The following is a 23,686-nucleotide window of genomic DNA, read 5'->3' on the forward strand; positions in this document are numbered from 1 at the left end:
ATCTCGTCGGCTAGTCTTGTTGTCTCGGGCACCTTCCACCTGGGAGGGTCCCCTGGCTGCACCAGCAGAGGCTTGGCTGTGGGTCACAGGCTTTTGGCTGCCGCTGTGTGTGAGCTCGTTCTGTATGACGTCAGGCCCCAAGACCATTGGGACAGTTGAAGCCTCCCACCTTCAAGCAGCGGGTGAGAGTAGGGTGCAGGAAAGCCAGGACAACCCCAGACAAAGAATAAAGGGTGAGTGACACCCTTTAAGGGACCTCAGCTTCTTGGTGTCTCTTGAATCCTATTTCCACACGGCCAGAGGATCAAGGACGCAGGGGGTCAGTCTCAATATGGCAGCCTGTGCAGCGGTCGGCCACGTTGGATCTCCTTTGAGCCTACGGGATACTCTTCGTCACGGTTGTCCCCGGCTGCCCTCCGGTAGCTATCCACGGTCCTGGTTGCCTTCCATGCCTCCTGTGACGTGCGAGCTACTGGCGAGTGGAGTGTCGGAAGGGCTCAGGGACTGCCAGAATACAAAGTTGAAGCCTCATGTCCCACAGCCATTTGTTGCCCCTTTCCCAAAGGCAAGAAAGAAGATGTCTGTTCCTTAAAAGCTCCAGGTGTGCCTTTTGGAAGCTTTCCCTCCATGGTGACCCCTTAATCGGCATTCTTAAGAGGGCAAGTAGCTGATGAGTGGGCAAGCTGTTTAGAAAGTCAGAAGTCCTAGACGAGCTACAGGATCGTATGCTGTCCTTCATTTGCTTTTGTTCTCCAGGCCTCGAATTTTAGCGTGTCCTTAACTTCATATCGTCTGAGTGAAATCCTTAGAGGGTGTTCTGGAATTTCCTAGCAAAAGTCATCTTCTGGTATGCTCTAAACGTTTCCTCCAAATACCTTCGGATAGCTTTTTACCCGGCCCTGCCCTACACACGGGCAGGGGAGCGCGGCAGCACCGAGAGAGAACGGTTGAGATCGGTGAGCGTGTCTCTTCTGATGGGTCAGGAGACTGTCTTTGTCTCTGTCTTCCTGTCTCCCCCTTCCTCCCTCCCCCTCTGTCCCCCAGACCAGATCCCCTGAGATTTTCCAAGGGCTGAGGGGTAGCTGGCTCTCACAGTTCTGACACTTGCCCTTAAGGTCACCTCCTACTGGAAAATGCTTGCTGGTGATTGCAGCCCCCCACTCCCCCGCCAACATGCTGTCTTGGGGGGCCGCTCCCTCTCTGTCCCTGCTGTCCATCGCTCGTTACTGTGCACGTAAATGGTGTTCTGCGCAGTTGCTCAAGTCAGAAAGAGGGGTGTCATCCTCACCCCAGCTCTTCCTTAATCCCGGCCCACACCTGTGAGGCCCACCACCGGGTTCTGGGCACCAACCATTGTCTTTTTCTTGGTCTTTCTTTCCACTTTAAGTAAGCGGCTCTGTACTTGTGGAATGTAAGTACAGGTGGATACGGAGGCGTTAGAAGAGCGCTTTGGGGGGGCGCCGGGCAGGTCACCAGGTTGTGGAGCGCCTTGTTTCTTTCCCCAAGCGTCAGGGGCGTCGGGAGCTGCTGCAGGCAACACGCAGGGTGTCGCTGAGAGTCCAGACAGCGGTGTCCTTACAGTGTGTGCAGTTGGCGAGCTGAGGAGGAGAGAATGCATTCGTGAATACGCATCGGGGCTGAGGGATTAGTTGGACGTGACAGAGAATGTGCTAGGATGGCCAGGGGGCCAAGCGGAGACCAGGCCGGGGATGCAGAAGAGGGAGCAGGGTCGTGTGTGTGTGCGCGCGCGCGTCTGCCACGCTTTTTTACTGCAGCCCTCAGTAAAGATAAATGTACACCCCAGGCCAAGACCTAATTCTAAGTACCCTTGTCAATAAGGTTTTTAAGTTTATTTATTTAACTTGAGAGAGAGAACCCGTGGGGGAAGGGCAGAGAGAGAAGGGGACAGAAGATCCAAAGCGGGCCCTGGCTCCTACGTGGGGCTCAAACTCACGAGCCGTGAGATCATGACCTGAGCCAATGTCAGACACTTAACCGACGGAGCCACCTCGGCGCCCTGTCCCCGTGACAGTCAATGATAAAGGCACACACGTGGCACTTACTAAGGCAGGCCCTGTTCTGAGTGTCCCTTGTGTGTCCTTATTTCCTCATTACTCCTCACAACCCCGTGAGGTGCTGTCCCTGTCTCTGCTTCGCAGAGGAGGGAAACTTGGCCCAGGGAGTGGAGTGACTTTGGGGCCTCGCAGCAGACAGGCGGTGGAGCTGGGATTCGAACCCCCGTCCCCTGCTCCAGAGCACCTGCCCTTTACCACCCGCTGTATCGTCCCCTCACAGAAAAAAGTAAACGTGTCACAAAACAGTACTCATCCCCACTGTGTGCGATGCTACGGGATATTTGCTGTTTTATTCCATTTTATCCCTCAAATGCTGGTCAGCATTGGTGTCCTGACCCTCTCTGATTCATCTCGATCTGCTTTTTGGAAAATTCTGTCAGGTCCTACTCCCCCAGCGCCTCCACATACCCCCACCTCCATCCCAGGCACTGCTCCCCCAGTTCAGGCTCCCCGTGACTTCTTCCCTGGACAGCTGTGAACCCCTGACTCCTGTCTTCCATCCAGTCCCCACGCGGAGACCACAGTCATCTGGAAAATACATCTCTGCCCATATCGTTCCTGGATGTCAAACCCTTAAGTGCCCTGATGCTCTTCGGGGCCTAGTACTCGCTCGGTACATGAAGGTGGTCAGTAAATGTAGGAGTGAAAACATAATTCTAAAGCTTACTGCGTGTTTTTCCTCAGGATTGAGATCTTCTCCCAAGTAAATATTGTGAAGTGGACTTTCCCGTGAGAGTCACGAGAAAGCTGCACAGCATCAAGTGAGTATGGCTTTGACCACAGGAGAGAGCCCGGTAGGATTCAGGGGCAGCGTTCAGGAGGTGGCCAGTCTGAACGCCAGACACCTCATTTTAGGGGACTCTTCTCTTTCACCCCCTTCCCACTTTCCTTCTGGCCCCAAGATCCCCATTCCAAACTGTCTTCAAAATGAAATATCCCCTCCCTTGCAACTCTTCTGTCCATTAACGTAATTCTCTGAACACTTAATAGAAATGACCTATAGTGGTTTAATTTTAATCTGAAATTTAAAAAAGTGTTTTAATGTTTAATTTATTTTTGAGAGAGAGAGAGGGGGAGACAGAGTATGAGTGGGGGAGAGGCACAGAGAGAGAGAGAGAGAGAGAGAGACAGAATCCAAAGCAGGGCCCAGGCTCCAAGCTGTCAGCACAGAGTCCGATGTGGGGCTCGAACTCATGAACCGTGAGATCATGACCTGAGCCAAAGTTGGACACTTAACCGAGTGAGCCAACCAGGCGCTCCGATAATCTGAATTTTTACGTGTGCTCCGGCTACTTCTGTACCTCCAGAGCATAGAAAGGGGCCTGGCTAAGAGCAGATGTGTAGTAAATAGCGTTTGAATGAATAATGGGAGGCCAAATTGGCCATTTACTATATATGAGATAGTATGGGGGCCACCCTGAGTCCATGTTTTAAGAATTCTGCAGTTATAGATGACGAGTTTGTGAATCTTTGCTGAGAGCTTTTGGAGCACCATGTGAAATGCTTCACTCAGATGATCTCATTCAGCCCTCAGAGCCGACTCGGGAATGACATGCTTTTATTAGCAGTTGAGGAAACCAAAGCCCAAAGAAGTTAAGCTAATTTCCATAAGGTTACCTGTTGACAAAGGGGTAGAGCTGAAATTTAAACCCCGACCTCAAGCCCAAGGTCAGATTTTCTCAGTGGTTTTTCACGTATACTTCTTCCCCTTCTTTTTAAATTAGTCATTTAAACAAAATCTTAAGTCTTACATTGAAAAAAAGTTTTAGTAAACATTAAAACTTTCACCTTGTCCTTTAAAGATGTGTAATTCCCACAAGCTAGAAATAGTTTTCAAGTTTTGTTTTTTTTTTTCTAACTTACCCTATGGAAACAAGTTTTCCCCTTTTCCAAATACAAGATTATATTACACGGAATGTGCATTTTATCTAAAAAAATTTTTTTTTAGTATTTATTTATTTTTGAGAGAGGGAGACAGAGTACAAGCTGGGGAGGGGCACAGAGACAGGGAGACACAGAATCCGAAGCAAGCTCCAGGCTCTGAGCTGTCAGCACAGAGCTCAACGCAGGGCTCAAACTCACGAGCTGTGTGCGAGGTCATGACCTGAGCCAAACGAAGTTGGATGCTCGACTGACCACCCAGGCGCCCCACGTAGTGTGCATTTGAGATGCGCTATGGCATCTGACGCTGTGCAGCCACAGAATACGACCTAGCTTGTTAGGACACCAAGTCAAATAAGAGCAGGTGGGCTCTCACTTAAGCCTAGAGGAGGTTTCTGGGGTGAAAGATGTGTGTATGGTGGTTGCGATACTGAAATCGGCTCTCTGCTGTCTAATTTTTTGCACATTCTGGAGGAGAGCATAGTCATCACAGAAATGTACTGAACGTCAGGTCTGAGTAGGAATCGGTTTCTTTAGTTGTCTGTGATTAATAATGGTTAAAATTTTTAATTGAGTGAGCAGAAGCAGGAAACGAGAGATGGCTTGGAACACACTGGAACGTTTGGAAACATATCGCTAGCCTATCTTTTTTTTTTTTCAACGTTATTTTATTTATTTTTGGGACAGAGAGAGACAGAACATGAACGGGGGAGGGGCAGAGAGAGAGGGAGACACAGAATCGGAAACAGGCTCCAGGCTCTGAGCCATCAGCCCAGAGCCTGACACGGGGCTCGAACTCACAGACCACGAGATCGTGACCAAGCTGAAGTCGGACGCTTAACCGACTGCGCCACCCAGGCGCCCCTCGCTAGCCTATCTTTGGCGATTTCTACGTCTTGAGTGTTTCATGATCAGTTTGTGACTTGACATCAGGTTCGGAGTGTAATGCTTACTGACCTACTCTGACAGCTGACCCACTGAATTTTTCATGTGTGTGCCTAGGGTCAGACGTGATTAAGCAGCAGGCCCTCTGGAGTCGCCCTTGCTTTGAGCAGTAGCGGTACCTATTGGCCATTTCGGTAGTGGGTGTTTGCGTTTTTTCACTAACTAAGCTACTTGACTCCTTTCTCTCTCTTTCCCATCTTCCCATAGACACAAGCCTTTCTTATTACAATCCATTATAGAATTACATTCAGAGGACACACTGCAAATTGGCAAGTACCCTTAACCTAAGTAATACAGTATGGGCTACGTCTCTGCTTTTCTCCCCCTTTCTTTTTAAAGATGGTGTGTGTGTGTGTGTGTGTGTGTGTGTGTGAGCCTGCGCGTCTGAGTCTGCGCGTGTGTGCACATGAGGTCACAGGGTGTATACTTCTGCATCACATTTACTGTGAAGGAACTTGAAACAATTTTTTGTATGGCCCCTCTTAGATGTCCATAGGTCCCAATCTTAAATCTTTTGAAAAACATTTCAGTGAGTTGCAAATATTTCAATATAGGAGCTTTTTCCCGAACATCTTTTCCTTGGAAAAATCCAGTCCGGCAGCCTCAGACCCTGACTCCTACATGGCTGCTTCGCTGAGAGGGAATGCACATCCCGACCACTGTTGTCTCGTACCTGACCCGCTTCACCTGTTACGTTAGGTCCTTGGCCCCGGGGTTCAGTTTTTCCCCGTAAGTTTTCAGTATGAGTGTTTCCAACAACTCTTTCCTCCCCTCTGAGCCTTTAAAACTAAGATCACAAACACTCTTCCAGAATGTTCCATTGTGTTCAGTGTGTGTCTGACAGAGAAGTTCAAGGGGCTTATTAATAATTCAGGTCAGAAAACATGCTCAGAGAGGATGGCCTTAGATGGTGGGCACAGATAACACAGGAAACGTCAGGCAACTAGACAGGCCTCTACACCAGCACAGTGCCCTCGTCACGCTCCTAGCGAACAGACTCCCACAGAAACGAATATCTCCTCCATCCTTTGTTTCCCTCGTACAAATTTTGAGTAGAACCTCCTCAGGCTTTGCCGTTGGCTGGCACATCTGCTTTCTCTACATTGTAGCCGTCATACTTTTCTGTGTATTTGGTTAATATTTGCGTCAGAAGGATTAGCTGTAATGAAAGGGTTAGCCCTTTGCGTTGCCTTCGACCCATCAGTGTAGAAACAGGTCAAGTAGAAAGTAAAGACCCTGCGTAATCTCTCCCCCCACCACGATAACCACCGTGCAGGGTGTTTTCTCCTGTGGATGGACAGTGTACCTAGAGGCAGGTAAATATCACGCCTAAGAAAATACACATGTGAATAGAATCCCGTGCCCGGCCCGCAAAAGGTTCAGTCAATTTTTGTTGAAGGAATGTATGCGTATATTGAATAAATAAATATATATGATGTAGATCAACATGCATTTGTTGAAAGAGTGAATCTATACTTCTATAAATAAATAAATACAGTTTTATGTATAATTTTAGTAAAGCGGATCATTTACACGTACTGTTTTGAAACTTGTTCTTCGTGCATCCTAGTGAATCACGGCTGTCTTCATGTTGCCATATTAGATCTACCTCGTTACTTCTGGTGACTTCGTAGTACTCCTCTGCATGGAAATTCCATTTTACTTAACGTATTCGCTACTGATGGTCCTTTAGATTGCCGCCTTCTTTATGGTTTCCTGTGAAACAGTTTTGTAGAAAGCCTAGTTATATGTGCATATTTGCAGGAATTGCCGGTTCAAAAAATTGTACCTTATGAATTCTAATAGCTACTGCCAAGCCGTGCTTCAAGACCCTTTCGACTCATTTGTATTTTCACTAGAGTAGATGAGGGTTCTCTTTCTCTACACCCTCGCTAACACTGGCTACTACCATTTTAAAAAATTCCTGTCTGCCAAATCTATGAATTAAAAAATTTTTTGTAACTTTTTTTGTTTGTGTAAATTTTTTATAACTTTGAACGTGCTAGTGAAACGGAGTACCCTTCCTTCCTTCTGTTGGCCTGTGGGATTTCTTTGTAAATTTCCTTTGCTCATATAGTTTCCAGTTGCGTTTTCATTTCTTTTCAATTTATAGGAATCCTTTACAACATAAAGCAATGTTCTTTGATATAAATCCCTCGTCAACTGTTGATTGGCAGATTTCTTTCCTAGCTTTTCACTTGGTTTTTAACTCTGGGTTTGTGTCTTGTGTAGGCAAATTTTCTAGTCCTGGCCTGGATAGTTTTTGATCTTGCCATCATACTGGGAGAGGGACAGTTGAAATAAAAATTAATGAAAATACAAATGTGAGTGAAAATTTGAGAAAAGTGATAGGCGATGATAACACTGACACATTTTCATTGAAAAATTGCCCTATTTCATTAAACCTTTGAGGCTGTGATTGCAAGAATCGCACTATTTATTTACCGTCAGGAAAGAAAAGGTGCTGATAAGTTAAACCGAAACGTTATTGACTGATGCATCCTCATTTCAGAAATGTGAAACTGAGAAAAAATACGCATCTTGAAATTGATCATTTCTTAAAGCTGAAATATGCATGAGGTGAAACTTAAAAGTATCTAAATGGGCACACAATGAAAAGTCAGTCCGAATGAGTAAATCAAGGGGGACGTCTGGGTGGCTCAGTCAGTCAAATGGCCAAGTCTTGATTTGGGCTCAGGTCAGGATCTCACAGTTCATGAGTCTGAGCCCTGCACTGGACTCTGTGCTATTAGCACAGAGGCTGCTTGGGATTCTTTCTCTCCCTCTTTCTCCACCCTTCCCCTGCTCTCCCTCCTCCCCCCACCTCTCAAAATAAATAAAGTAAATGAACCTCCATGTACCCATCACTCAACTTTTAACTGTGGCCAATTTCATCCGTACCAGTGGTTCTAAAAGTGTAGTCCTGGACTAGTGACATCACCACTGCGGAGCATTTGTTGGAAATACAGATGTCTAGCTTTTGAAAGAGTTTGAGAAAATGTCTACTTCTGGAAGATCTGCTACATCAGAAACCCGGGGGGTAGAAGCCATCAGTCTGTTTTAACAAGCCCGCCAGGTGATTCTGATGACTGCCAAAGCTCCAGAACCACTATAGAAACCATGCTGTCCGATCTCTGTGGGAGTATTGTCAAGCAAATGTTACCATTGTATCTGTAAATACTTTAGAAGCTATTTTCTTTTAAACATAGTGTCTCACAAATTGGCACGACATTTAGAGAGTGGCCAGCCGATCGGTACCAATACTTAAATAGGTCACCCTTTGACCTCCTAATTCTACTCCTAGAGACCTACTTAACCGGACAGGTGCTTCATGAGGTCTATACAAAGATGCTCATCGCACTGCCTCAGATGGAGAAAATTTGGAGATACCACAGGCCTAATCGTGAGGGCTCGGCTGAGTAAGTCGTTTTATCCACTGATGGAATGCTGGGAAATCATTACAGACGATGATGTCATCGATATTACTGTTAAGTAGGAAAAGCAGTTTTCAAAAGAAGAATTGGCCCTGTTTTCTTTTTCCTGTGTGATGTGTGTGTACGTATTTGTGTGACAGAAAACGTGCTTATGTTGTGTGTATGGGTTTATGTTGTATGTATAGAAGAAAGACTGGAACGTTCTATACGAAAACATTACTAGTTGGACGATGTGATTTTCGTTCATTCCACCCTCCTCCTTCCTGACTTTTTTTTCCTTTTTGCGGTGGGACATGTATTTCTGTATTGGAGAAAAAATAATTTAATTTTGAAAAAAAGATCCATTGAAATGATCAACTCTGGATGAATTTCTGTTGAAATGATAATCGCTTTCCAGATGGACACCTGTGGATTCAAAGAGCTATGCCATTATTGGAGCAGATCTCCGAGATTTACCTGAACTCGAAGAGAAGCTAAAGAAATGCAACATGAATCTACAGTGAGATCTTGTTTTAACCTGTTACGCGTTTGTGATTTCATGCGAATGCGAAATAAGGTCAGCTGAAAGTGCAGCATGAGACCCGTGTTCCGTTTTTAATTCTGAAATGTTTATCACTTCATGGCTATGAGGGAGGTTTTCTAAGTTTTTGAGAGGCAATGTTTCTCCTGTTTTCACATCAGAATCACGTGTATTGCTTTTATAACGTACCGATGCCTAATACCATAAAGTTTGAGAGAAGATAATTATATGTATAGAAGCCTATAACTGCAGGGTGCCTGGGTGGCTCAGTTGGTTAAGTGTCCAACTCTTGATTTCCGCTCAGGTCATGATCTCACGATTGATGAGATCCAGCCCCATGTCAGGCTTTGCGCTGACAGCTTGGAGATTATATTAAGTATGCGTGTGAAAGCAGTTGAACAGCAAGTGGCACATAAACTATAATCTGTAGATTATTACAGTTGCAGTGGTAACCAGCAGCAACCTGCTGCGAACGTAGAAACACACCATTTGGGCAAACGTGCTAAATAGCCAGGGAAATAATCACTTACAAATCAGGAGAGCTCTTGGGATGCCTGCGTGGCTCAGTTGGTTAAGCATCCAACTTCTGATTTCGGCTCAGGTACTGATGTCCTGGTTCATGAGATTGAGCCCCACATTGGGCTCTGTGCTGACAGAGCCTGCTTGGAATTCTCCCTCCCTTTCTGCTCCTCCCCTGCTTGCCCTCTGTCTCTCTCAAAATAAGTAAATAAACTTTATTTTTTTATTTTTTTTTCAACGTTTTTTATTTATTTTTGGGACAGAGAGAGACAGAGCATGAACGGGGGAGGGGCAGAGAGAGAGGGAGACACAGAATCGGAAACAGGCTCCAGGCTCCGAGCCATCAGCCCAGAGCCTGACGCGGGGCTTGAACTCCCGGACCGCGAGATCGTGACCTGGCTGAAGTCGGACGCTCAACCGACTGCGCCACCCAGGCGCCCCAGAAGTAAATAAACTTTAAAAAAAATTAATCAGGGGAGCTCTTGATAGGCAAGTTTGCCTCACTTATGGAGATCTACAAAATGCATAAGGAACAGCGGCTAACACAAGTATTAGAATTACATCCATAATTCTCTAGGGTTCATTTGTGCTGTGTTTTCCTCCGTGGGCTGTTTTTGCTTCGCTTAGACTTCTCTTCTGAAAAGTATCAATCCTGTTTTTAATATTGGCGAAGCTACCTCTTAACTACACTGTAAACGTGTTTCACTTTTCATTTTCAAATAATTCAAATTTGTAAAAAAAAAGTTGCAAAAACTGTACAGGAAATTCCCACGTGTCCTTCTCCACCTGGCTTCCCCCCATGTGGTAATACCGTATGTAATAGTCGGTGCCTTTTGCATTAAAAAGGTTTTTGGAGGGTCACGTGGGTAGCTCAGTCGGTTAAGCATCCGACTTCAGCTCAGTTCATGGTCTCGTGGTTCGTGGGTTCGAGCCCTGCGTCAGGCTCTGTGCTGACAGCTTGGAGCCTGGAGGCCTGGAGCCTGCTTCAGATCCTGTGTCTCCCTCTCTCTCTGCCCCTCCCCTGCTTGTGCTCTGTCTCTCAAAAATAAATAAACATTAAAAAATTTTTTTAAATCAATAAAAACGTTTTCGGAACTGTTTTTCTCTAATTACCAACCTATTGAGGTTTTGAAACTTTTTTTTCCACTCACTCACTTTTTCTAATCGTTCCTATTGATATAATCTCGGGTTTTAGGCTTAGTTTAAAAAAAAAATTGCTTACTTTAAACTTCCTTTTAATGTTTTTCTTTCTGATTTTCAACTTCATCTGCAACTTGGACTTCATTGTCTATCCTCTGGATTTAGTTCTCTCATTCTTTGTACCATGACCCAGTTGGGTCCAGAGAGCATTGGTAGATATATACATATATATGTGTGTGTGTATTTGTATACACATACATATATTTTTATTTTAGAGAGAGAGAAAGAGAGCATGTGCAAGTCAGGGAGAGGGGTAGAAGAAACGAGAGAGAGAGAGATAAGATCCCAAGCAGGCTGCATGCTCAGCATGCAGCGCAACACAGGGCTCAATCCCATAACCCTGGGATCATGACCTGAGCCGAAATCCAGAGTCAGATGCTCAACTGACTGAGGTACCCAGGCGCACCTGGATATATATTTTTAATTTCTTTTAGTGTTTATTTATTTTTGAGAGAGAGTGCGAGCACGAGCCGTGGAGGAGCAGAGAGAAAGGGAGACACGGAATCCGAAGCAGGCTCCAGGCTCTGAGCGGTGAGCAGAGCCCGATGTGGGGCTCGAACCCATGGACTGTGAGATTATGACTTGAGCTGAAGTTGGATGCTTAACCGACTGAGCCACCCGGGCACCCCTGGATGTATATTTTTAAGTCACTTGAGTTATACCACATTTCCTTGTCAAAAAAAGAAAAAAAAAAAAAGGAAATCCTGATAAACAGTAACAGTGGATAGTTGGGACTGTCAGGTCAAAGCCAGCAGCATTTGTGGGTAGCCTTTCTCTCTGGTGATCATGAGTCCAGGCACTGAGTCTAGCTGCATGGGTTACATTCTGACACTAGCGTACACGATGTTCTTTCCAGCAAATTTCTTGGGTATTTTCAGTTCAGACAATTTACTTGTTTTGAAATTCCCCGCCAATACAAATAGGCAAAAATAACCTACTTGCTTTGTGAGAAAACTAGCAACCAGCCATGAGGAACAGCAGCGTAAAGGGGCAGAGAAGGAGGAGGACAGTAAAGGAGTCAGAAGGAGCAGGAATAAATCAGCAGAGCTCACATAATTTAGGGCTGCCTGTGCTCCCTTCCAACATGTAAGGCTTTTAGAGATTTCTGTAGGAGTTGATTGCTTTTCCTCTTTCGTAATTTGTTCGTTACTCCGGGTCTGGTAACTCAGACCGCATACTAGTGTGTCATTTGCTGAAGATGGTTGGTGTTGTTTTTAATTCTTGATGATAAAACTCTGTGTAAGAAGAATTAGATTCTGTTGAAGGGACAGCAGTATTTCTGCATTTTATCAGTCAGCTTTTGACGTGTACCAAAATCTCTGCAGCCTCAGCGGTCTCGAACAACTCACAATTCAGAGCAGTTCACAAGTTGCTCGGGATTGTGTGAGTTGACCATTTGGACTGGGCTTAGCTGGGCGGTTCTTCCACTGGAGCCGGCTGCCGCTGAGGTTCCCTGGGGTTCACTCCTGTAGCTGAGATCCCCTGGGGTTCCCTCCTATGCGGATGCCTCATTCTCACGCACAGGGCCTCCCCTCCGATAGCAAGCCAGCTTGGGTTCATTGCCACACTGGTTCAGGCTTCTGAGCAAGAGGGCAAGGGCCAGCGTGCAAGTGATTTTCAGCTTCCGCTTGCGTCGTGTTTGCTACTGTTGTGTTGGCCACAGCAAGTTACAGGCCTAACCCAGATTCCAGGGGAAGGGAACTAGACTACCTCGGAGCAAGGGGTCTGCAGGGCCACCCTGTCACCATGTGCGGGCATGCCGGGGGAGAATTTGGAGCAAGCCAGACAAAACCTTGCTCAGTGCTCACGTTGTTACGGTCTGAAACTTTGGGTCACAACAGGGCTCTCCACCTCTTAACGCCCTGATAGTTGACGCGCTATTCGGGGCTTCTCCTCTTCCTGCGGCGTGCACCCCAGGGTTTTCCTGCCCTGCCAGCACCATCCGTGGCTGCCGTTAGAGTCCCGATTTGATGAATACATACTTATGTGCCTTTTTCTTCTCTGAAGTTGCCAACACTGCTGATAACGGAACGAGTGCTGGTTTACATGACTCCGGAGCAGTCGGCCAACCTTCTCAAGTGGGCAGCTAACGGTTTTGAGACAGCTATGTTCATAAACCATGAACAGGTAAAAGGAAGCTCAAGACCTCTGCGTGCTGTATGCGTTCGCGTGCTGGCTAACCCTGAGCAACCTCAGTATAAATTTCCACTCACTCTTTTCCTTCCACCTCTGGCCACACACACATCTCCTTTTTAATCGATTCTAGCAATTCCCAGCGTTCCTGATTTCTTAACTTCCTGCAAACTCGCAGCCAGGGTTTTTGGAACTTCTCTCTTGGTCTTTACAAAAACTTTGTAAAGTTCACATTTACCGTTGTATTAATTACAGAGTCATAGATCGCGATGGAAGGAATTTTGGCTAACATATGGGTGTCAGGGTAGCGAACCCTGATCCCTTCCGAGGCAGGCAGGTGATGCAGTGGGGGAAGTTGGCCAGGTGTAAGGCAGACAGGAGTGCTGGGGACTCTGGTGAACTACAGTTCACCCCTGCTCAGTGCCACCTTGTTCCAATGTGGACATGGGAGCCTGGAGTTGAGAGCCCCCAATTTTTCAGGAGAAGTTACAGTGTAGAATTTTACTGTAAAATTCCTAATTTGTAAGATCCCCGAGTTTGGCCCGCTGGTTGCCTGTTTTTCTCCTCTGATCTGGTGGGAAGAGTTCTGTTTTAGAGCTTTGGAAATACTCAGCGTGGGTCCGAGTCCTGGCCCTGGCTCTTATGATTGGCCGGGTGCCCTTAGGCAGAATTGTAGGGTGGTTGGGAGTCCATGCTCTGGAGGTAGATTGCCTAGCTGTGTGACCTGGACAAGTTTCATAACCTCTCCGTGCCGTCTCTTTATCAGGAAAATGAGAATAATAACAGTCTCGACGTTAATAGGGTGTAGTGAGGAGTAAGCGAGTTAATTTGTACAGGAGCGTTTTCAGGATTGCCCGGCTGCTGAGCAGGTTATTAGCTGTTATTTGGATCTTTCTGAGCCCCAGGTCCTTGTTTTTGTTTTCAATTTGTTTTTAAAGTTCTCTACTTATTTTGAGAGAGAGCATGAGCAGGGAAGGAGCGGGGTGGGGGTGGGGGTGGGGGTGGGTGGAGAGAATCCCAAGCAGGCTCTGCGCTGGCAGCCTGGAGCCTGACGCGGGGCTTGATCCCACGAACTGTGAGATCATGACTTGAGCCGAAATATGGGTGGGATGGACGCTCAAGTAACTGAACCACCCCGGTGCCCCCGCCAGGGCTTTGTTTCTAAAGGGATAACTTCTCTGGACTATTATGGGAGTTCATGAGATGATGTGTAGTGGGGGGGGGCACGTGACTGAATACGTGGTGGCTAATTTCATTTTAAGTTTATTGATTTTATTTTTTTCATCTCATTTTATTTTTAAATTCCATTACGGATGAGAGCAGTAAAGGCTTCGCCCCGTGTCACATAATTATGGACAGATCTAAGGCTAGACCTTGGTTGACTTTCTCACCCCTTCATGCTCCAGGCCACATTCCCGTAGAGGTGGTTCTCGGTGGAGTTTTCTTCCTTCCCTCTGTGTAACTGGGGGCATTCCTCAGACTCAGTCTTCAGTCCTGGTGAGTGGACATAGTGGTAGCTGGCCTCATCTGGCTTCTGTAAGTCCGGGGAATCTGTCTTTGCTTGCAGGATACCAGGACTGGGGAAAATGAATTCTGCTTGCTTTCTTTTTTAAATTTATCTTATTTTTTTTAGCGTTTGTTTATTTTTGAGAGAGAGAGAGAGAGGGTGCGAGCAGGGCAGGGATAGAGGGAGAGGGAGACACAGGATCTGAAACAGGCTCCAGGCTCTGAACCGTCAGCACAGAGCCCGACGCGGGGCTCAAACTCACGAACTGTGAGATCGTGACCTGAGCCGAAGTCGGCCGCTTAACCGACTGAGCCACGTAGGTGCCCCTGAATTCTGCTTTGTTTTCACACATTGTGGGTGTTCACCCTGCTCTGTTCACCTTGTTTCATTCGTGCATTCTCTTATTCAACATCATATAGCAATGGTGGATAAAGTGAATCTTGACCACGGACCCAGTCACTTGGGAGCAAGCCTGGGGATGTGTCCGTTTTTACTTAATTCAGCAATATCCTAACAAATGCAAACCATCAGCCTCCTCAGGTGTACTAATTGCTCCCATGCCTTCCGTGATTTCTAATCAGTATTTTAAAATGACAAAAACCATATGAATGATGAAAAAAAATTTTTTTTTAATATTTATTTATTTTTTAGAGAGCGAGCGAGCAGGGGAGGGGTAGAGACACAGAATCCCAAGCAGGTTCCATGCTGTCAGCACAGAGCCCAGTGCGGGGCTCAAACCCACAAACTGTGAGATCATGACCTGAGCCAAAAATCAAGAGTCGGTGGCTTACCGACCGAGGTGCCCTGAGTGATGCAGATTTCAGTACTGATATAATAAGGGTAGCCAACTTGTAGAAGTTGCTTGCTATATAGCAGGCACCTTCCATGAGTGTGACCTGTATTAACCGACTTGTCACAGTAACCGGGGTGTGGCGGGTGTGGCCGGTGAGGGGACCGAAGCACAGAGGGATTGGACAACTTGCTGCCCACGGCCGCACGGCCTCACGGCTGGTAAGTTTCAGGCCAGGATTAAGACCCAGGCAGGAAGACGACGGAGCAGGTGCTCACAGGCACCCAGTGTGACCATCCGTGCCACGTAAGCCTCACACGTCCACCGAGAGAGAGGGATGCTGCTTCTTGCCTGCCACCGTTGTCACAGGAGCTCTGGGAATCATTTCGTCTAGTAAACTGTTGACGTTTTGGGACAAAATAAGAATAGTGCGCAGTGTATTACGTACGTTTTGTGACATTTGTGCGTATAGATACGTTAATGGTTTTTTTGAAGTGGTAAATGGGGGGCACATGGGTGGCTCAGTCAGCTAAGCATCTGGTTTTGGCTCAGGTCATGATCTCACGACTCATGAGTTCGAGCCTCACGTCGATCTCTGGGCTCACAGCTCGGAGCCTGGAGCCTGCTTCGGATTCTGTGGTTCCCTCTCTCCCTGCCCCTCCCCTCGTTCATGCTCTGTCTCTCTCGAAAACGAATAAACATTGTAAGAAGGGGGTTTTAAGTGGTTTCTCATTAGATAAGTAACACCACAAGCAAAACTTCAAAAAAAAAATCAAATAGTACAAGGGTATGCAGGGAAAGGTAAGTCTCTCTTCTACACTGGACCTTAGTGAGTCCTCCAACCTGGGAAGCAACACTGCCAGATTCCAGAATTATTCTGTGCATATATAAATGTAGCTAGAGATTTTTTTTTTTTCAACGTTTATTTATTTTTGGGAGAGAGAGACAGAGAGCAGGAACGGGCGAGGGGCAGAGAGAGAGGGAGACACAGAATCGGAAACAGGCTCCAGGCTCTGAGCCATCAGCCCAGAGCCTGACGCGGGGCTCGAACTCCCGGACCGCAAGATCGTGACCTGGCTGAAGTCGGACGCTTAACCGACTGCGCCACCCAGGTGCCCCGAGATTTTTTTTTTCTTAAGGGCAGACAGGAGCATGTTATGCACATCCCTCTGTACTGTACTTTTCGACAGTCTGTTATCTGAGAATCATTCCACATCTGTATCTGTGTCTGTATGTGTGTCCACATCTGTACCTACCTCTTCTTGGATGTCCTCTTGCTGTTTTCATGGCAATGCAATATTTCATTAAACGACCATGCCACAGCTGCTTTAACCCCAGCGGATGGGCATGTGAGTCCTTTCCGTCATAGGGCCCGTTACACATCATACTGCGGAGTAAACCCTCTTGCACCTGGTGTGCACGTGGGAGTCTACCTGTGGAGCAGCCGGTCAGTGGTCTGACCAGCTCCCAGGCCGAGCGCAAACTGCCCGGTTGCCCCGCAAGGGTGGCAGCAGACGACGCTCTCATCGGCCCTGCGTGCCGTGCCTGCACCCGACTCCGCTGACTGCACTGGCTATTAGCGAACATCGGCCTTGACGGCTCAGAAACAGAATACTGTTGTCTGATTTTGCGTATTCGAGAAGCCCTTCTGGCATTGCCCAGCCTCCTCTTTCCCTTCCCAGGTGAACACGGACGACCGGTTCGGACAGATCGCGATCGAAAACCTGCGGAGGCGACAGTGTGACCTGGTGGGAGTGGAGACCCGCAAGCCGTTAAGAGTCACAGGTCGGAGAGCAGGGCGGGGACATCCTTTGGTACCCTTAACCCCCCAGGGAAGGGCACACTCCCTTCTCAGATCAGAGAATGTGAGAAGCCCTGTCGAGTGCCCACCTGAACAGGCAGCTGAGGTTCCACGTGGCCCACTGGTTCGTCACGCTAAAGAAGTCCAAGACCTGGGCCGCCGTCTTGGTTTGGAAAATACACATTCACATTTCCCATACCCTATTATTCCAAGTTTTCAGTATGCATATTTTCAAACAACATGAAAGTAGAGGGCACGGTAGGACGAAAACCCATGTCCCATCAGCCAACTTTGGTGAGTCACATCTTTCAATATTGTTTTATTTATCCCCATTTCTCGTCAGTGTGGTCACTGGAATATTTTAAGGCACATCCAGAGAGTATAGCATTACCCCCATAAATACTTCCATGTGAATCTCCTACCAGTAAGCATTTTCTTCCCCCACCCCGGGATAATGGGAACATCATTATTGAACCTCACACATCAGCCGAAACTCCTCCATAGCACCTACTCCACAGTCCGTGTTTGGATTTCCCCAGTTGTTTACAAAAAAAAAAACAGAAAAAAATTCTATAGGTGGTGTGTTTGAAACAGGATCCAAACACAGTCCAAACTTTGTACTTGACACATCCCTTACGTTTCTTAGAATCTGTAATAGAGACTTTAAATATCTTTTATTTATTGTTTTTTAGTTTGTTTGGTTTTTTCTTTTTTTTTGCTGAAGAGACACCACCCACCCCTGCCCCCATTAAATAGGTGAGCTATGTCACCTTACCCCTCGAACGCATTCAAACACTCTTGCTCACGGAGGAGTTCCTTCCTTTATTTCTCTTTAAATATACATTAGTGACTTCTCTCCCATGATAACAATGCATGTTCGGTGTAGAAAATTGGAAAAGATAAAGAAGAAAGATGGGGGCTGGGACGGGCTTTTGAAAAAGGAGTCATCTGAGACAAGTTCTCATGTGCTCCAAGAGTGCCTTGGATTTGTGCAACAGTGCCTCGTACCTTGCCTATTCTCTCCGCTGCACATTCTAGAAAGAACGGCTCCTGTCGAATGGGTGGGAAACAGCATCAGCCGTCGACGTGATGGAAGCGTACAGCAGACTGCCTCAGGCTGAAGCGAGCAGGTGCGGACTGGCGGGAGTTTAGTTTCACGGCGAACAATTCTGATTGATTAAAGGCATAACTGTCTTTAATGTAAACACAAACACAAAACAAACCTCAAGCCTCCAACCCTCACTAGATATATTTTGAACCATGTTAATCTGCTAATACAGGCTAAACCATAGCACCTTGAGAGGAACTCATTAGCCACTAACGGAGATAGAGTTTGTGCCCGAGCAGGTTATTTTGGTCAAAACGAGCAGTCACAACTGTCGCACGCACTCCCAGAGCACCCTGTGCGGTGGCAATTCTGCACAATCCCTGTGTTTTGGAGGAGGGAGATGACATTGCCCAAGGGCTTCTGAGGGGGAAAAGTCTGCCTGCAGATTTTTTCTTTGATTTTATTTTTATTTTATGAGAGAGTGCGCGAGTGGGGAAGGGGCAGCGAGAGAGGGAGGGAGGGAGAGAATCCCAAGCCGGCTCTATGATGTCTGTGCAGAGTCCGAGGTGAGGGCCTTGAACCCATGAACTGTGAGGTCGTGACCTGAGCCAAAATCAAGAGCCGGACGCTTAACTGACCGAGCCACCCAGGCGCCTCTTTGTGTGTATATTTTAAAGCTTCTATTTAAATGCTCTTTTGAGGGGCGCCTGGGTGGCGCAGTCGGTTAGGCGTCCGACTTCAGCCAGGTCACGATCTCGCGGTCTGTGAGTTCGAGCCCCGCGTCAGGCTCTGGGCTGATGGCTCGGAGCCTGGAGCCTGTTTCCGATTCGGTGTCTCCCTCTCTCTCTGCCCCTCCCCCGTTCATGCTCTGTCTCTCTCTGTCCCAAAAATAAATAAAAAACGTTGAAAAAAAAAAATTAAAAAAAAAAATGCTCTTTTGAAAAAACTCATACAAGCACATGATAAAACAAAACAGAAGACAGTGTGGAGTACAAAGACCAACCCTTCCATCCTGCTCCCCTCACCACGAGTCTACCACCTTCTCTCAAGAGACAAGTGCCCTTGCCTGTGTCTTCCAGAAGTGAGCTATGCATGTGGAGCACGTATGTCCCCCACTTGCTCTTTACGTAGATAGCAGCGCACTCTGCACGTTATTTACTCTACAGTTTGCTTTTCGAATTCCACAGTGAGCCATAGAGACTGTTCCAGGTCGGTGCACACAGACCCATCGCGTTCTTTCAGATAGCTGCATATCCTCCAGTTGTGTGAGTGTGCCCTAACCTCTTGAACCCAGCTCTCCTCGGTTACAGCTATGATGCAGCTGTGAGGCTGCAGTCAATATTCTGGAATGTACATCTTTGTACATACAGGGTAAACTCTTAAAGGCAGAACTACTGAGTGAAAGGGTGTACATTGTAAATGCGGGGTGGGGGAGGCACCTGGCTGGCTCAGTCGGTAGAGCATGCAACTGACTCTGGATCTCAGGGTCGTGAGTTCAAGCCCCACATTGGGTGTGGGGCCTACTTGGAAAAAAAAAAAAAAAAAAAGGAGGGCGCCTGGGTGGCTCTGTCAGTTAAGCATCTGACTTCGGCTCAGGTCACGATCTTGCGGTCCATGAGTTTGAGCCCTGCATCAGGCTCTCTGCTGACTGAGGGGGAAGTGGGGGGGGGGGGGGGGGTAAGCATCTGCATGATGAAACAAGGCGTTCCTTGAAACTGGCAAACTCTTGAGGCCCCCGTGGATGTTCTAAGAAAGGACAGGAGCAGACAGTTGCCACCTGCCTCCTGTGGGAATTCTGCAGTCCTCAAACTGCCTGCAAGGCTTGGGGCTTCAAGGGTTCAAGGAGGTTGTGCATATTTAGTACTAACGTGGGATGTGGGAGAGAGAACACTGATGTGAAACCTAGTCTAGTTAAAGGTTATCGAGCCCAAGCAACATTTCTGAAAGTCTGAAAGTGAAGCTGAAATATACGATAAAAGCCAATGAGGAAATATTACTAAGAATAAGACTGTCAGGGCTCCTGGGTGGCTCAGTTGGTTAAGTGTCCAGTTTTGGCTCAGCTCATGAATTCACGGTTCAGGAGTTCAAGCCCCATATTGGGCTGTGTGCTGGCAGCTCAGAGCCTGGAGCCTGCTTCAGATTCTGTGTCTCCCTCTCTCTCTGCTCCTCCCCTGCTCACATTCTCTCTCTCTCTCTCTCTCTCAAAAATAAAATAAACATTAAAAAGAAAAATTAAAAAAAATGAATATGATTAATAATTCTTAAAAAAAAAAAACCCTCCTACTCTTAATAAAAATTTCTGGTCCCCAAAAAGAACAACAACAAAAAAAACGTGCTCTCAGAATCTTCTACCTGCAGGTGGCTGTCATAATTTAGAAGGATGTTCTGACATGGGCTGGCATGGCACCATTTTTCTAAGCTATGCCAGCTCCTGTCTGTGGGAAGAGACAGAAAGTCACCCGGGAGCAGACTGCTGGTCTTCAGGGGCTCAGGTGAAAAGACCTGCCGAAGGTCATGGAACGAGAAGCAAGGACACAAGCAAGGAGGCTTAAGAGAAACCTCAGTGCAGAAGGGTTCTGTCTTTCCCGGCGTGCTGTGGGGTGGGCGGAGACGGAACGGGGTTGAGGCCGAGTGAAGGGATGTGTACAAAGGGTCCCAGGCCTTCTGGAAGAAACCCCCAGCCCCAAAGTTAGGGAAGCCTGTGAGAGACGAAGTGCAGTGGCCCCGGCCGAGGTCCCTGCAGGAAATATCCCTCCTGCAGGGCAGAAAAGTCCAGGCTGGTAACAGGCCACCTCAGGGCCTCAGGGTGGTTCTGACAGGTCTGGTCACCGTCACTGAGACTCTAAGTCCTTCAGGAGCCAACTCAGCCCAGAAGTGGAGGATGATAGCATGAGAGGCAAGAAGTGGAAACTCTAGGCTGTTGCTGGCAGGGCCTGTCCCATCAAGGACACCGTCACAGCAGCGAGCGACAGGCCCGCACGCAGCCTGCCCGGGACCCGTGACCAGGCTGCAGTGCCGGTGGACCGGCCAGGCCAGCCAGCGCCTCCCCCACCCCACCCCGACACCTGGCACTTGAAAGCAGGACAGCCCCATCTGAACTTCACAACATGACACCGAAGTTCCAGATCCCCTTTTCATCACCGTGCAACCCAACTGCTTTTCTTTCCTGCTCGGGACCAGGCCGATCAGTCTCATCGTGTCTCAGATCATACATACAGACGTACGGACACAGATCTGCTTCAGTTCTCGCCGATGAGGCTTTGTTTTGTTTTCCTCTTTAAGCAAAGCACTTTAAGAAGATTTTATTTTGTTACCTGTAACAGATCTTCACTGAGGACTTCTGTTTTCTCAGCTCTGTGGGGAAAAATGAAAAGCTCAGAGTCAGAAATCCAGAAATGCAAAGGAACTCGTGAAATTTAATAGTTACTATCCCAGAGTTTAAAACAACACAGCTAGGGACGGACGCCTGGGTGGCTCGGTGGGTTGAGCGCTCAACTCTTGACTTCAGCTCAGGTCATGATCCAGGGTCGTGGGATCAAACCCCACGTCGGGCTCTGTGTGCAGGGTGGCGTCTGCTTGGGGTTCTCTCTGTCTCCCTCGGTCCCTGTCTCCCCCCGTTCCCCGCTTGTGTATGCATGCTCTCTCTCTCTAAAACAAAAAAATAAAAAATAAACAAAACAGGCAGAAATGAATGATAACGTGGGGAGAAATTCCACCAATGTTGACATCAGAGGGCTCCTTGACCAAAACCAAAGAAAAAAACCAGCAAACAAATGTCTGCAAAGAATAGCAACCCCACACAAGAACAAAGCCTCAAGACCAGGGGCTCCCAGACCTGGGCGTGTATAGAATCACGAGGGTGGGGAGTGTGCGGATTTAACATGCCAGTTTCCAGGCCTCACCTCTGTTCAAAAGCAGGTCTGGAACAAGATCCTGCTTCTTTATTATTTTTTTTTATTTTTATTAAAAAAATTTTTTTTTTCAACGTTTATGTATTTTTGGGACAGAGAGAGACAGAGTATGAACAGGGGAAGGGCAGAGAGAGAGGGAGACACAGAATCGGAAACAGGCTCCAGGCTATGAGCCATCAGCCCAGAGCCTGACGCGGGGCTCGAACTCCCGGACCGCGAGATCGTGACCTGGCTGAAGTCGGACGCTTAACTGACTGCGCCACCCAGGCGCCCCAAGATCCTGCTTCTTTAAGAGGCCCTCTCCTCCCAGAATTCCATGGCCGAGACCCACAGGCCACCCCTGGAGAAAAGACTGCTCTAGAGGCGCCTCGCTGGCTCAGTCAGTAGAATGTGCAACTCTAGATCTGGGGGTCATGAGTTTGAGCCCCACATTGGGCATGGAGCCTACTTAAAATACATTAAAAAAATAAATAAAGACCGCTGTAGAGAAGCTGAACCTTCAGTTCCTAAAACGATCATTTCTGAGCTTGACAGCCTTACTGAAACGAGTTTGTCACAAATCCAGGAACGTGATTCAATACTACACACACAAATAGTAACAACTGAGTATTCCTTCCTTCAGGCATCTCATCTTTACTTTAAAAAGAAACAAAGTATCAAAGTATTTTCACAGCTCTCTCCCACTCATGCTTTCCAATTATTATTAGCTAGGTAGACCTTTCCAGAAAGCCGACCTGGCGGCCATCGATCGGCAGAGGAACAGCCTGAGTTGCTCGAGCCTCAGTTGCCAGATCACGGTACTTTCCGAGGACTCCTCTGCAGCCCAAAGGGGCAGCACTGTTGCTGTACGTAATACCCAGAATGATGGCACTCGAGGTGCCATAGTGGGACTTCTGGTTCAACCAGTGATTTAAGTCGAGTCATTGGACACCCCTGTAATCAAGTCATTTGATTAGAAAGCAAATCAATGTATTTATTATCCTTTTTTTCATTTTACCAACTAGACCCTTTGCTTTCAATATAGAGGTACTTTACCTAAAAAGGTATCTGGAGACTGAAATCTATGTGGAACATATTATACGAAAATGTTAACATACAGCTTGAAAATAAGTGGACACTATGTTTCCCGCCTTTATGGACACTCAGCCACATATTACACTGATAAAATTAATTTTAGAAAGAGATCCAATATCTCTTCTTAATCAGATTTATTTCTGGGCTTTCTAGTCTGTTCCATTTATGTATCTTTTTTATGCCAATACCATCCTATTTTGATGACTACTGCTTTGTAATATACAGCCGATCCTTGACCAATATAGGAGTTAGGGGTGTTGACCCTGTGCAGTGAAAACTTGGCACATAACTTTTAACTCCCTGAAAATTTAACTACTAGTAGCTACTGTTGACCACAAACATCACTGAGAACATAAATAGTTGGTTAATATGTATTGTATGTTATGTGCATTGTTTAATGTATTCTTACAATAAAGAAAGTTAGAAAATGTAATTACTGGGGCGCCTGGGTAGCTCAGTCGGTTGAGCGGCCGACTTCAGCTCAGGTCATGATCTCGCGGTCCGTGAGTTCAAGCCCCACATCGGGCTCCGTGCTGACAGCTCGGAGCCTGGAACCTGTTTCGGATTCTGTGTCTCCCTCTCTCTGACCCTCCCCCGTTCATGCTCTGTCTCTCTCTGTCTCAAAAATAAATAAACGTTAAAAAAAATGTTTTTTTTAATTAAAATAAAAAATTTAAAAAAATGTAATTACTTTTTAAACTTTTTTAATGTTTATTTACTTTTGAGAGAGAGAGAGAGAGAGAGAGAGAGAGAGAGAGAGAGCGCAGGTGAGGGACAGAGAGAGGGAGACAGAATCCAAACCAGGCTTCAGACTCTGAGCTGTTAGCACAGAGCCCAATGCGGGGCTC

General features: G+C 47.0%; 1 protein-coding gene across 1 annotated transcript in view; it reads right to left on the reverse strand.

Annotated features, from left to right (window-relative positions):
• Window positions 1-23,686, reverse strand: part of LOC125154806 (uncharacterized) — a 520,558-nt gene that overhangs the window by 104,701 nt on the left and 392,171 nt on the right. Inside the window, exons 10-11 of the mRNA XM_047839458.1 lie at window positions 21,168-21,207; window positions 17,814-17,974 (exon numbers count right to left, since the gene is read on the reverse strand). Of these exons, the coding sequence (XP_047695414.1) occupies window positions 17,814-17,974; window positions 21,168-21,207 (201 nt within the window). The remainder of the gene's footprint in view (window positions 1-17,813; window positions 17,975-21,167; window positions 21,208-23,686) is intronic.

The sequence above is a fragment of the Prionailurus viverrinus genome, chromosome E3, assembly GCF_022837055.1.
Source record: "Prionailurus viverrinus isolate Anna chromosome E3, UM_Priviv_1.0, whole genome shotgun sequence".
In the NCBI taxonomy this organism is placed as follows: Eukaryota; Metazoa; Chordata; class Mammalia; order Carnivora; family Felidae; genus Prionailurus; species Prionailurus viverrinus.